The 12,197-nt window shown below is 51.0% G+C and overlaps 1 protein-coding gene across 2 annotated transcripts in view; it reads left to right on the forward strand.

Moving 5' to 3' along the window:
• The first annotated feature begins 2,525 nt into the window (after positions 1 to 2,525).
• Positions 2,526 to 12,197, forward strand: part of TMCC2 (transmembrane and coiled-coil domain family 2) — a 37,946-nt gene continuing 28,274 nt past the window's right edge. The window contains exons 1-2 of one of the 2 annotated variants that reach the window (XM_070767808.1): positions 3,108 to 3,238; positions 4,216 to 4,299. Coding sequence is in view for 1 of the 2 variants with exons in the window: in XM_019976872.2 (XP_019832431.2) it covers positions 3,032 to 3,238 (207 nt within the window). In the remaining variant the exon portion in view is untranslated. Of the gene's footprint in view, positions 3,239 to 4,215; positions 4,300 to 12,197 lie in introns of both variants that reach the window. The other variant, XM_019976872.2, reaches the window with a different exon arrangement.

Below are 12,197 nucleotides of genomic sequence, written 5' to 3' on the forward strand. Positions count from 1 at the left end.
ACGTCAAAATATAGTATGTGCCTACATTTTCCCAAGAAACCTTTAATAGAATAATCTAGTCTTTTAAATAAAATTTCAATCCAAGTATTTTCAAGTTCTCTTTATTTTAGGTACTCAATAATTGACTGTGGCTAATGAAAATTTGTCATCGTCTTCAAACTGGTGGTTGCATGTCACACAGCTCTTTACACAACTTCTCACCCAAACTTCTTTGGCAGCATAATATGACACTCAATGTAAGTCAGAAATGGGTGAGACACATTTGAACTCCCAAGGATAGAATCACTGGAGTGGAATGTTCAACTTTTGAAGCTGGATGACATTCCTGTTTAAAGCCATGGCCCTCACTCTGCCAGGCAATGTTTAAGTGCTTTATATATGTTATATATATAACACCCTATGTTACCCAACACCCTATAAGGTTGGTATCCCTACTTCTAAATGAGGAAACTGGGGCTTAAGGAGGTTAGACAATTTGCCTCCAATCCCACGGTCAGTGGATAGCAGAGCCAGGATTTGTCCGCAAGCAGACTGGCTGCAGAGTCTGAGCTCTTAACCTCTCAACACTGTCTCCCCAAAAGGGAATGTAAAGTATTGGCTGATTTCATGAAACACACCACTTTTATATTGACCTGCATCACTCCTCGGAAAATATGGGCACAAACAGGAAATCTGGATATCATGCTATGTGTACATGAAAATATAAATATAAAATTCAAAGTCAGCTTCAACCTAGTATGGAAAGGAGATGTAATTCAGGATGATAATGGTCTCTGCTTCCTTAAAGCTTCACACTGACAGCCTCCACTTTTCTTCGGCCTAGAGTCAGGTCATGAACGTACATCCATATGCACTCACCATTTGCCACCCAAGACTTGTCCAGGGTCTGTGGGACCCCTGCACTTCCCTGGGGTGAGCCATCAGAGGACAGCGACATCGTGCACCAGGGTCATCGGCCCCGACTGGTTCTGCCGTGTCCTGTCACAGACTTCACTGGTATTCTGCTTTTCCCTCACCACTGAAAATGCTGGAGGCTTGTGGCCTCGTTTTCCACGTTGTGCCTGACACTGAGTAGTGGAAGTGGAGGGGGCTTTACATTTCTAGCCCATTCTAAATTTCTGTGTTCTAAAAATGGAGCTGCCTTGTTTAGAAAGTAGCTGCTTGGCTGAAGTAAAAACAACTTAGGCTCTTCTAGGACACGCATTAAAACAAGTGGTTGGAATGGGAAAAAGAACAGTCAGGAAACTCACAGACTAGCAGGACTGAAAGGGTAAGTGAAGTGAGGCTAGAATGGTACCATGGGTGTGAAAGAGCTTGGGAAACTGTGAACGCTTTAGAGATCACTGTGACTCACACACTAAGTGGCCCCTTCACTAGGGTCTAGGCCAGAGGTCCTCAGACGTTAGTATGCATCAGAATGACCTGAAAGATTTGTTGAAACAGATCTTGGGACCCACTGTTTCTGATTCAATAGGTCTGGATGGTGTCCAATAATTTGCATTTCTATCAAGTTTCTAGGTGATGCTGATGTGCTGGTCCTGGGACCTACTTCCAGAACTGTTCATTTAGCCTGCTGGGTGGGCAAAACCCATGGTATCCACAGTAACCACAAGGTAGCTACTCGGATGGGGTTGTTATTATTACCCAGCTCCATCTCTTGGTAACCCCAGTATTTGCTCTCTTCTGCCTCCAGATTACTCAGCCCAGTTTTGCTGAGATTTATGGGGGGGAAAGATTGAATTCCTTTCCTCTCTTCCATGTTTCAATGTCCTGCCATTAAAACCCCTTCTTATTTAAAAGCTGCTTCACAGTTTGCAAAAACTCTCACATACATTATTGTGTTCAAAAATGAGATACTTTCTTATTTCTGAGCACAAAGCTGAGACTCTTCAGAAAAATAGGGGAGGAGGCGATGGGGCAGAACACCCGCTCTCTTCCTTCCCTTTGCATTTGCAGCTCTGAAGGTAGCAATCTGTCCGCGTTTCAGATCAAGGGTCTTAGGATCTGCGTCTTCCTCACCGAAGAGATGTTATAATGTGCGAAGTTAGAGCAAAAAAGGCGTGATGATAAGCATCACTACGGCGCCTCCTCCCCGCCAAATAAAATGAGTGGGTGGGGGACACCCCGACATGTCCAGTGTTTCCTGGAAGGGTCCCTCGGGTGCTTCTGCTAAAATCGCGCCTTGGTGGCCCGACGCCCCTGATCTCAACTCCGCAGCCCGCTGTCCGCAATGCTAAGACGCAGCACTCTAGCCCTCCCGATTGCTCCTGGGGGATCGCGCGGTGCAACCAACCCCAAGGACGCGGCCGCGACGCCCCCCCGGCCCTCGGGGCTCCCTATTGGCCCGCGGCCGTCGTCACGCCCTCCTCGCCTCGCCTCCCCCCGCCCGGCCGCCGCACCGGCCGGCTAGGTTGCACGCTGGCCGCGGGCTCAGGCCGCGGCGGCGGCTTTGCAGCAGGCGGTGCGGCGGTCGGGGGCCGGGCGCGCGGGCGGGGCGGGGGCGCGCTGCGGGCTCCTCCGCCGGCAGGTGCGGGCCGGGGGCCCGCGGCGGGGCGGGGGGCCGCAGTCGCCGCCAAGGGCGGCAGACGAGGACCTGCCCGGCCGGCCGCCCCATGCCTGCCGCGCCCAGCAGCCCGGCCCGCCGGGAGGGATGCGCGGTGCCGCCCGGTTCTCCTCAGCCCTGCGTGTGCCCTGAAGCAGAAAGTTTGGGGGCCGGGGGCCGTCTTCCTCCTCCCGCTCCAATGACTGCCCAAGGACTCCTGCTGCCTAGCCTCGACTGTGACCTGCCTTCTCTCCCCGGGTGGCGATGAACTATTCCAAGCTGTAACCAAGGCTCCCCGCTCCTCGCCCTTTCCTCACCCTCCCTTGAAAAGGTTTATTTTTTCAATTCAAGAGATTGTGATCCGCTCGACTCCCCTCCTCGTTAATAATTTAGACCCCGAGCCTCGTTTCTGAGTGTAAGAGGGGGTGCGGTCTCCCTCCAGGACGGCGCGCTGGAAGGACAGATTCCCCTTGCCGACCCATCTACACCATGAAGAGGTGCAAATCGGACGAGCTGCAGCAACAGCAGGGCGAGGAGGATGGAGCCGGGCTGGAAGATGCTGCTTGCCACCTGCCGGGTGCGGACATCCGGCCTGGGGAGGCCGCGGGTGCTAACTCTGCTGGCGGGCCAACTTCGGATGCGGGCGCTGCCGCGGCGCCCAACCCGGGTCCCCGAAGCAAGCCTCCCGATTTAAAGGTGAGCGCAGACCCTCCCCTTGAGAGCCCAACCGGCGACTTAGCTTTCTCCGCCCCACGCAGAAGTGCTGTAACAGGCTAAAAGTGATGGGGAAGCCAGACAGAGGTCAGAGAGGATGGTCAGATGTTCAGCCAGACCCCGGGCTAGATCTCGGGTACCGTTTGTGCCTCTGTCTTTCAGCTTATTTCAGGCCTCTGTGTTTGTTCCTCATTATTCAGCAGACGTTCTAGTGACTCACGCATCCGAGGTTGTTTGAATAATGTGTGTGAAGCGCTATTCGCAGACAAAGAGCTGGAGAAATCCGAAATGCTAACTAAAAAGTTGACATCCCTTCCCCTCCTTGGAAGGGCAAGAAAATGACAGGGGTGGGAACCCAAGCAAAGGACCATTAGCTCCTTTGCTGAATTAGTTCCCTCCTGGGACCTTCCTGGATTGAAGCTCAGTTTGTCCATCTGTGAAAGGGGAGTGTGGGCTTCCTGCCGTTAGGTGGAGCCAGAGGTTAAGCTAGTGCTTGGAGATCCGGGCTGGTTTCCTAAACCAGCCCCCAGGGTGGAGAACTGACAGGTGGGTGCTTGGTGCTTGCGCTGGTTTGGGGCCTCGGTTTAAGTTGCACACATGCTGAGCCGGCAGGGAGAACCAGGATCCGAAAGAGGCGGCCGCATGCAGCTGGGAGTCCTTATTTTCCAGCCTGAGGTTGTGGAGACAATTATTGAGCTGTACTGGATATGTCTCTATAGTAACTAAAACAGCAGCTGTGATAAATAATGCACCTTTGCTGGAGCTGCCACAGGAATTGCAGGCTCAGGCTTCTCAAGCAAGCTCACCGCCGGGCTGAGAGAGATGTCAGCTCAAGGAAGGAACTTAGATGCCTTGGAGATTGATGCCTTGGGGAGATTTTCTCCAGAGGGGGTGCAAGGTCTTGGCTGAAGGAGCAAAAGGACTCCATTATGTTAAATAAAGCCTGTCTCCTATGGCAGCAGCCACTAAGGAGCTCGCCAGAATAAACCAATGACATTCCTCATTTGGCGTGAGCGGCACAGAGTCAGGAAGTCAGAGCGCAGGTGAGTGTGCCCTTACCTGTGTGTGTTACCTGTCTGTTTCTTGGGGAGAGGTAAGATGACTTCTGCCTCCATGTGTGTATCTTAAAAATTGGTGGCAGATATTTGAACGTAACCTCTGATTTTGCTGCTGCCCTTTTTCAGAGGATCGGGGCTAGCTTTATGTGTAAGATGAGCTCCACTGGGTAGGCAGTGCAGGGAGAGTCCTTGGTACCTGGCCCGCCTGCCACCTCTGAGCCCACCTGAGTGGTCAGGAGCCGTGGTTCCTATTTTCAATGAGATGGTGAAGCAAAAGGGCTGCCCTTAGTGCTGACGTGGGGTGGGGGCAGCCTTCTGCTGCAAACTTCAGCTTCCTTCTGGGCTGATCCAGATGGGTCTGGCCAGCACACCCTGACTCCTTGGCGAGGTGGGATCCTCACCCCAAGTCCGTGAAAAGCAGCCTTGGAAACTCCCCCACGATTCAGCTCCGGCCGCAGTGAAAACCACCGGCTCCGTTCATTTCCCCGCTGCCTTCAGGAGGGAAGGTGGGCTTGTGGTGTGGGGGCTGCAGTGTCTTTGTCTCTGTAGATAAAGCTGTTGAAAGAAGCTCATTCATCTCCACCCGCTTACCTCTTTTACTCTCTCTCTCCTTTTTGGGTGGGGGTGGGGGTGGTGGTTGACACTCTGATTCTGGTTGGGGCAGACACAGCAACAACAGCTCTACACTTGATATTAAATGCGGGCCTTCCCTGAACCAAAGTTGAGATCAGGACACACCTTTTCTTGTCCTTCCAAGTTGTCCTCCACCCCCATCAGAAAACATATTTCTGAGCTGACCACAGCCATGTGAACCCAGGCTGGCAGCTCAGGGAAAACCTAGCTGCTGCCTGCTCCGTAGGAGCTCAGGGAGACAAGCAGGGCCTTTTCCTGTTTGTCTCCATCTGCTTTTTCACGTGTTTACAAAGTAGGGACTTCAGAGACAGACACGAACTTGGGGGCTATCGCAGTTTAATTTGCTGTGTGATCTCAGGCAAGTCACTCAACTTTTCTGAGCCTTTTTCTGGGGAAAGGGACTAGGAATTTTGAAGTCTGTCCAAACTTGTTTTCCAGCACTGGCATAGTTTTCCAGCAACGGAAAAATCCTATCTTTGGCTCTAGCGCTGCGTATAAGCTAACTTGTTTTAGATGTGATGGTGGTACTGGAATAGGGTAAGTGATTTTTTAACACCCCCTGTCCCCTACCTGTGTCTGGCCTGGAGCAACCTGCAGTTCTGTTTTCATTTTAAACTTTGGAAACAGGAATTTTTGGTCCCTTAGTCCACTGCTGTTTTCTTGTAATAGCTCTAGGTGTTGTGATGGATTAGCTGCAGTGGAGGAAATCATCTTGAGAAAAAAAAAAAAAGGTTTTGTCTGAAGCACCTCGTGGAAGTTGGGCGAAAGGAGAGGACAGAATGATCTACTTGTGCCCTGATAGCCAAGCTTGTCGAGCAGCCCCAGAGCAGGGGCTCCGGTGGTCTCCCTTCTTGTCCTTCAGCATCCTGGAGGACTGCACTGTAGACTTCTCCTGTGGCGGCCTGGGATCTGAGATTGGGGGCCATGGAGGACCAGTGAGGAGGAAAAATAGTTAAGCAGCAATTTTAAAACTCTAACTGAAAAATAGCCTTAAAAAGTACATTGCCCCACAAGCAGCTTATGCAGGTGCTTTGGAGGCCTTCTCAGCTACTCTGCACACTTAATGTGACCTTCAGGGGCAATGTCACCAGACACTCCTGCAACAGGAGCCCCAAAATTCAGAGTCACATCGCCTTCCCCCTTGGCTTGTGGCTTGGACTCCGTTGACCCACTCGAGTTCATGTCTTGGATTCATTTGTGGTCATTATCCAGGCCTTTGCTCCTGCCAGTTTCCTTACTAGCTGGGAGGACACGCTAGATTGCTGCTTACAGACAGTGTTGGCTGACCAAAAGTACACTGAGATTTTCCAGCAAGTAAACCCAGTGCTAGTGAGAGCGGGAGTGGGAGGAGCTCAGGGGAAAACTGCAGAAAGGGACATGGAGCACATGTTCCTGTTAGAAACACAACATGTGGTAGATGTCGCTAAGGCCCGGGATGGGTGGCTAAGCACGAGAGTCAGCTGGCTCTGCCCTGAGGCCTTTTAGAAGCCCGAGGGCAGGGGAGGAAATCGCCAGCCTTGCCATCTCTCCCACCCCTGAGCAACTGGAGGACTTGTGCCTCTCCTGAAAGGAAGGCTCTGGGTATGCTGGCCAGAAACCGTCCCCTAGACTTTCCCTGAGCTTCTTTTTCCTTTCACAGATGCCTCTGCGATTCATTTCCCCAGAGAGTTCTGAACAGTATTAATATTTTTTCCAAGAAGAAAAAGGGGGTGCTCTGAAGTGCATCATCCCAGTCCTGGTTCGAAGTGCTTCTAACTCAGGACTCACTTGGGTGCCTTCATCTGTACCATTCACTAGTCTTCCTGTCTGCTCGGAGTGAAGAGCGATTCGGAACCAAAGAGCTGAGGGAGTCACAGCTGAATCCCGTAGGACTGTGCTTGCTGGCTCGCAGCCTGTGCTGAGCATGGGCGCACCACGTTCCTCGCCGCTCCCGGAGCGCCCGCTGGCGAAGGCTTCACGGGGCAGCAGATACTGACCTTCCATGGGAAAGCCTGTTTTAGATTGTGAAACATGCCATATTTGTAAAAGTGTCTGAGAGTATGTGTACTCTTTAAATAACAGGGGCAAAATAGATACCCCAGCTACCTGCTACCCAAGAGGGGGAACATGTATATTCCCAAGAAGCTTCTGCTTATTTTTCTGTTCTTTTGTTGATTTTTAAGGCCCTGGGTTTTGATGAAATTTATGGGCCTCAGTTTCTCTACTTTTTCAACGGAGAAGATCAGCAGCTTCGGGGAATGCTGGTGAGGTGGAAAGATGCCTGTGCTCTAGGGCCTGGGGAAGGGTTCCGGCGGTAGGCAGGGCTCTCTGTGGCCTTCTGCAGCAGGGGGCCCCCAGCTGTCCTGCAGAAGGGACATGTTCCAGCGTGACGATTTCTGCAGTCTCAGGTGGGAGCGGGACCCTAGGAGATGTTTCATCTGGAGAGGTACAGTCGAGGTAGAGACAAGAATAAGGAAATGGGTAATCAGTTCTTTGGCAGCAGGTGCTGCCTCGGCCTCCAGGCAAACAAGCTGAAACACTTGCAAGAAAGTCCTCATCAAAGCACACCGAAGTTTAAGGGTGCTTCAAGCATCACTGATGAAATCAGAAACATGAAGTTGATCAGAAGAGGTGTGCTTAGAGCAAGTTGTAAAGGGTGGAACTTTAATTACCGAAGAAGAGGAGAGCACTTTCTGCGTGAGAGGGCAAGTGTCAGGTCCCGTGTAAGGCCACTGACTAGATGCAGCTCCCCAGCCCTGTGAGTAGTCAGGCTCAGTGGAGGGTGATGAAGAATGCAGAGGGTGTCTGTTTTTGTCCCACCTGGACCTAATGGGAGGAGCATGGAGGGTCCTTGGGCCTGGGGTTGCCCCTCCCCCACCCCCACTGCGTTCAGGAATTTTCAGAGACGTTCTGGATATGGACTCGGGAGGGACTGGTGGCCAGTGGGAAAGCACATGCCAAATGAAGCTGTCTGTTCTGCTGCATATTGCATTCTAGATGAATCCCCAGCTGCCCTTGTCCCAGTGAGAACTGTCTTGCAGGCTTGGCATCTACAGAATGTGCTATTTTTTGTGTATTTAATTGTCTTCACTGCCAATCCCATTAATAAGAATCTCTCCCTCAGCGAGGAATTGAAACATCTGATAGAACCTGAATTGGGAGGCTGAAGTTTTAAAAAATACGTGTCAGGGCTGGGGAAAAAAAAATCTCAGGTGGCTTCTCAGTGGTGGTCTTGGAGGCCAACTCAAAACTCATGTCTGACTTCATTTGTCCTCTAAGAAATGGGCTTTGAAATTCTCATAGTAAAGAATGAATACATTCTTAGAACGAGGCCACACTGGTAGGGTCCACCTTTATCAACCAAACACTTAAGCCTCTCTGTATGTTAAGAACTTAACAAAGCTGTTTGAGGGATCACAGGTATGTTTTGTGACTGTATGAAAAAGATAATATTTGATTTTTCATACCTATTGGCTAAAGGCGTCCAGCCAGGTTAGCTGAATGATGTCCACTTGGAAAACAAAGCTGGCTGGGGGAACATGGGCCTTGACCTAAGCCATTTGTGAGGATAGTCAACACATCCAGGCTCCTGGGTCTCTGTTCATCTTTCCCCAGGAAGCTGGATCTTGGCAGTTGCTGAGATGACAGACTGAGATGAGGTTTAAACTGCAGCAGGAGAGATCTGGGCTAGACATGAGAAAAAGTTGTGCGGCTGAGCTTTTAAATCTTTGGAAAAGGTAATTGTCTAAGGATTAAATGTCCTTTTTAAGATGATCTTGTAGATGTGCATAGTTTCCGCTCAGAAATTTATTAAGCAGCGACGGGGCTCAAATGATAAAGAATCTGCCTGCAATGCGGGAGACCTGGGTTTGATCCCTGGGTCAGGAAGATCCCCTGGAGAAGGGATTGGCTGTCCACTACAGTATGCTTGCCTGGAGAATTCCATGGGCAGAGGAGCCTGGCAGGCTGCAGTCCATGGGGTTACAAAGAGTCAGACATGACTGAGCAACTAACACTTTCACTTTCAATGGCCATATTGGTGTGAAGGTCTCTGCCCGCTACCATTGGAGGCACAGAGATAATAGATGATATAGCTCCTGCCCTCTATGTACTCATTGAGGATTCCATCCAGAGGCTAGTGAAAAGTTGGATAACAGTTTGAGAGAGCCGTGTCACAAGGCAGAATGTGATTAATGGCAAGATGAATGGTGTAGATAACGAGCTCTCTGGAGTTCAGAGCAGGGTGGTGAGATCTCTTTAGACTGGCGTGGTACCAGAGGACTGTATGCAGCAGGGGAGGTGGGTGGTGAAGGGTAGGTAGGACGAGAAGAGGCAGAGAGAGGGCATACCAGGAAGATAACTTTAATCAGAATCTTTTATGCTGGTATATGTTGAGCCAATTCTGCCTAAAGACCCATTGTATGAGGTCACTTGACCTGACTTGCATTGACTCCAGAATTCTCTGAGCAATAAAGGAATAAGAAGTTTAAATAAAATTGAGAATGGGAAAATCATTTGCCCCTAAGTTGAAATCTGTTCTTTTTTTTTTTTTTTTTAATGTCAGCTGGGTTGCTGGGGGAGAAAAAAATGATTCCGAAAGTCTTTCATCACTGTGTTTTTAAGAGAGACAGTTGCAGCCACTCACTCTTCTCCATCACTATGGCCATGAGCGCCAGACCTGGGGTGACTGCTCCTCTCATGCTCCAGCCCCAGGCTCCCCACCCAAGGCTTCTTAAGGGCAATCGGAGACTTCTGCAGTGCACTTTTTATCTTGAGAGTAGGACTCTGTGGGTTTTTACAGTGATTAGCTCTTTAATGCTGGCCCTGTTTCCATAGAGACCCTATAAATAGAGGAACGTTGGCGACCTAGGCTTGCTGAGACTCACGGTGACCCAGTCACCCCACTGAACCCTACCCGCCGAACCAGTGGTGGGGCAGAGGGCGTTTCAAACCCAGCTGGGAGGAGGGGAGATGCAGTCAGCTGCCAGGTGAGGTAATTAGCTATAGGTCAGCATCACTTTTAAAGATCCTTTCAGCATTAATGGGAGTTATTAAGAACACAGGGACTTGGAAGAATTAGAAGCCTCTTTTGGCTGTTTTTAACCAGATGGTACCAAAGTCACTGCACCCCAAAGCATTTTGCTTGATCTCAGGCAGCTGTGTTTGCAGCTTTTGGAGCAGACTTCCCCTTTTGGGGACCTACACCCAGGGAGGAGAACAGATGAAGCCTAACTGTTCGGAGACCACAGCCTTCTCAGGAAGGATCTTTCGGAAACCATTTAGTCCACCCTTTCTTCCTGAGAGGATGATGGCACCCCAAGGAGGCGGGGCCCTTCCTGCCCTTAAAGATGATTCAGGGGAGGGTAGCAAACATCCCTCATTTCCCTCTGCAGGCGTGGGCACCTGGCCCTGGGGCGCTCTGCATTCTGCCTCCCTTCTGGCCTCTGGGCAGTTGTGGGACAGTTTGTGCTCATTCTCGTGGATTGGGATAGCTGTTTGTGTCCCACCTCTCACTCCGAAGCAGCTCAGCTCTCTCCTCCTAATAAATACATGGCTGCGTTTGGCCACCAAAATGGCTCCTGGTAGCTGGGGAAAAGCAGGAGTCAGTGTGGAGAAGCAAGTGACATTTAGTAGCTGGAACCTGTTAGTCAGAGCAGGTGGTGCTTTCTGCTGCGTTGGTGGCTGAGTTCCCTCAAGCTAGTCACCATGGTTTTCCTCATTTCCAAAACTTGTGGCTGGTTATGTGTGTGTGCCGGGCTTTTTGTTTTGTTTTTTTTAAATACTTACCATGTTACGTCAAAACTCCTTAACCATCTCCTCTCTGACACCCACATGCGTGTAACGCTCGGCTTTCTTGCCTTGCTCTTTGTGAGGATAAACCCCTTTGTACGGAGCCACCTCCCTCCACCCATCATTCTTTGTCTTCTTTGTTTTGTTCTTTTTCTTCTTCCCCACCATGGACTTTAGCACACTCCTCCGTGCTGCTGGGACAAAGGTCCTTGGGTCACCCTGTCTCTCCTTGACCTGCAGAACGGAGGGCAGGGTGGGCAAGGAAGACCTACACTGGTTACAGCTCTTGCCCACGTCCTACGATGTAACACGAGAAGATCCACCGCCACGGGTCAGGGGACTGAGCTCCCCACGACTCAGGCATTTTGTCCTGTTCTCATCCTGCCTGTTCCATTGTTGTTGTTCAGCTGCTAAGTCGTGTCCAGCTCTTTGCGGCCCTATGAACTGCAGCACACCAGGCTTCCCTGTCCTTCACCATCTCCAGATCTTGCTCAAACTCATGTCCATTGAGTCGGTGATTCCGATTCTCTTCTGGGACCTGTGTAAATACTGTGTCTGCTTTAGTCTTGGAATCGGTGTGTGAGCCAGTGGAGGCTCACTCGAGTAGAAGTTGGAGACTCTTCTCCGGGAATGGAACGAGCCGCTTAGCTGTGCTCTGCTTACGTTTCTTCATCTATAAGATGGAGACACATCCTGCCTCCCAGGCTTACACTCGTGTCAGGCAAGAAGGACAGCACACATCGGAAAGCACCTTGAAAAATGCTGTCGTATGATGTTTAGAATAGCCTGACCGAGGTATTTTGGATGCAGAGCAATATGGCAGACAGTGGTGACTGCTGTCCCCAGCGCCCACCCCTACCTCCCGGGGCTCCGGGAGAGGAGGTGCCTCGGAAGTCTAGTGCCGTCTTTTGAAGGAAGTCTGTGTCTGACTCAATGTGGAAGAGGGGCCTCAGCGTTGGAGAAGCTAGGCTGGGAGTGCCAGGGAGGGAAGGGAGAGGCCTGGAGTAGAATGCTAGAAAGACCGTTTGTAATATGTAATGTGACCACTTGGCAGAAGTTGCTGGGCAAGTGCCAGAGCCAGCTGGCCCCATCCGTGATGTCTGCAGGAAGGTCTGGTATCAGCCTGGGCCCAAGGAGGGGGAGGGTGTCCCGGTCTGTCTCTGGTCCAGAGGCCGCAGGATCTGGCGGTTTCCAAGTCTGGCAGAATGCACGCCTCAGTCCGGCCTTCCTTGAACGTGGTGGTTTTACCTGAGCCGACTCTGCCCCGGGCTGGACCTGGAGATGGCGGCTCCGTGGAGAGACTCAGCACCTCCAGGGCGGCCCCAGGATTAAATTCTTAAGAAGCAGTGGTGGTCACCTTCATCTCCGCACCTAAGAATGGAAATGTTGCTGCTGTCGCTTTTATTAGTTTCTGGGAAAGTCAAGTGAGATCATGCAGGAGAAAGAGCATATTGAAAACTGTAAACCAGAAGTTCACAGTG

This window comes from Bos indicus, chromosome 16 (assembly GCF_029378745.1).
Source record: "Bos indicus isolate NIAB-ARS_2022 breed Sahiwal x Tharparkar chromosome 16, NIAB-ARS_B.indTharparkar_mat_pri_1.0, whole genome shotgun sequence".
Lineage (NCBI taxonomy): Eukaryota > Metazoa > Chordata > Mammalia > Artiodactyla > Bovidae > Bos > Bos indicus.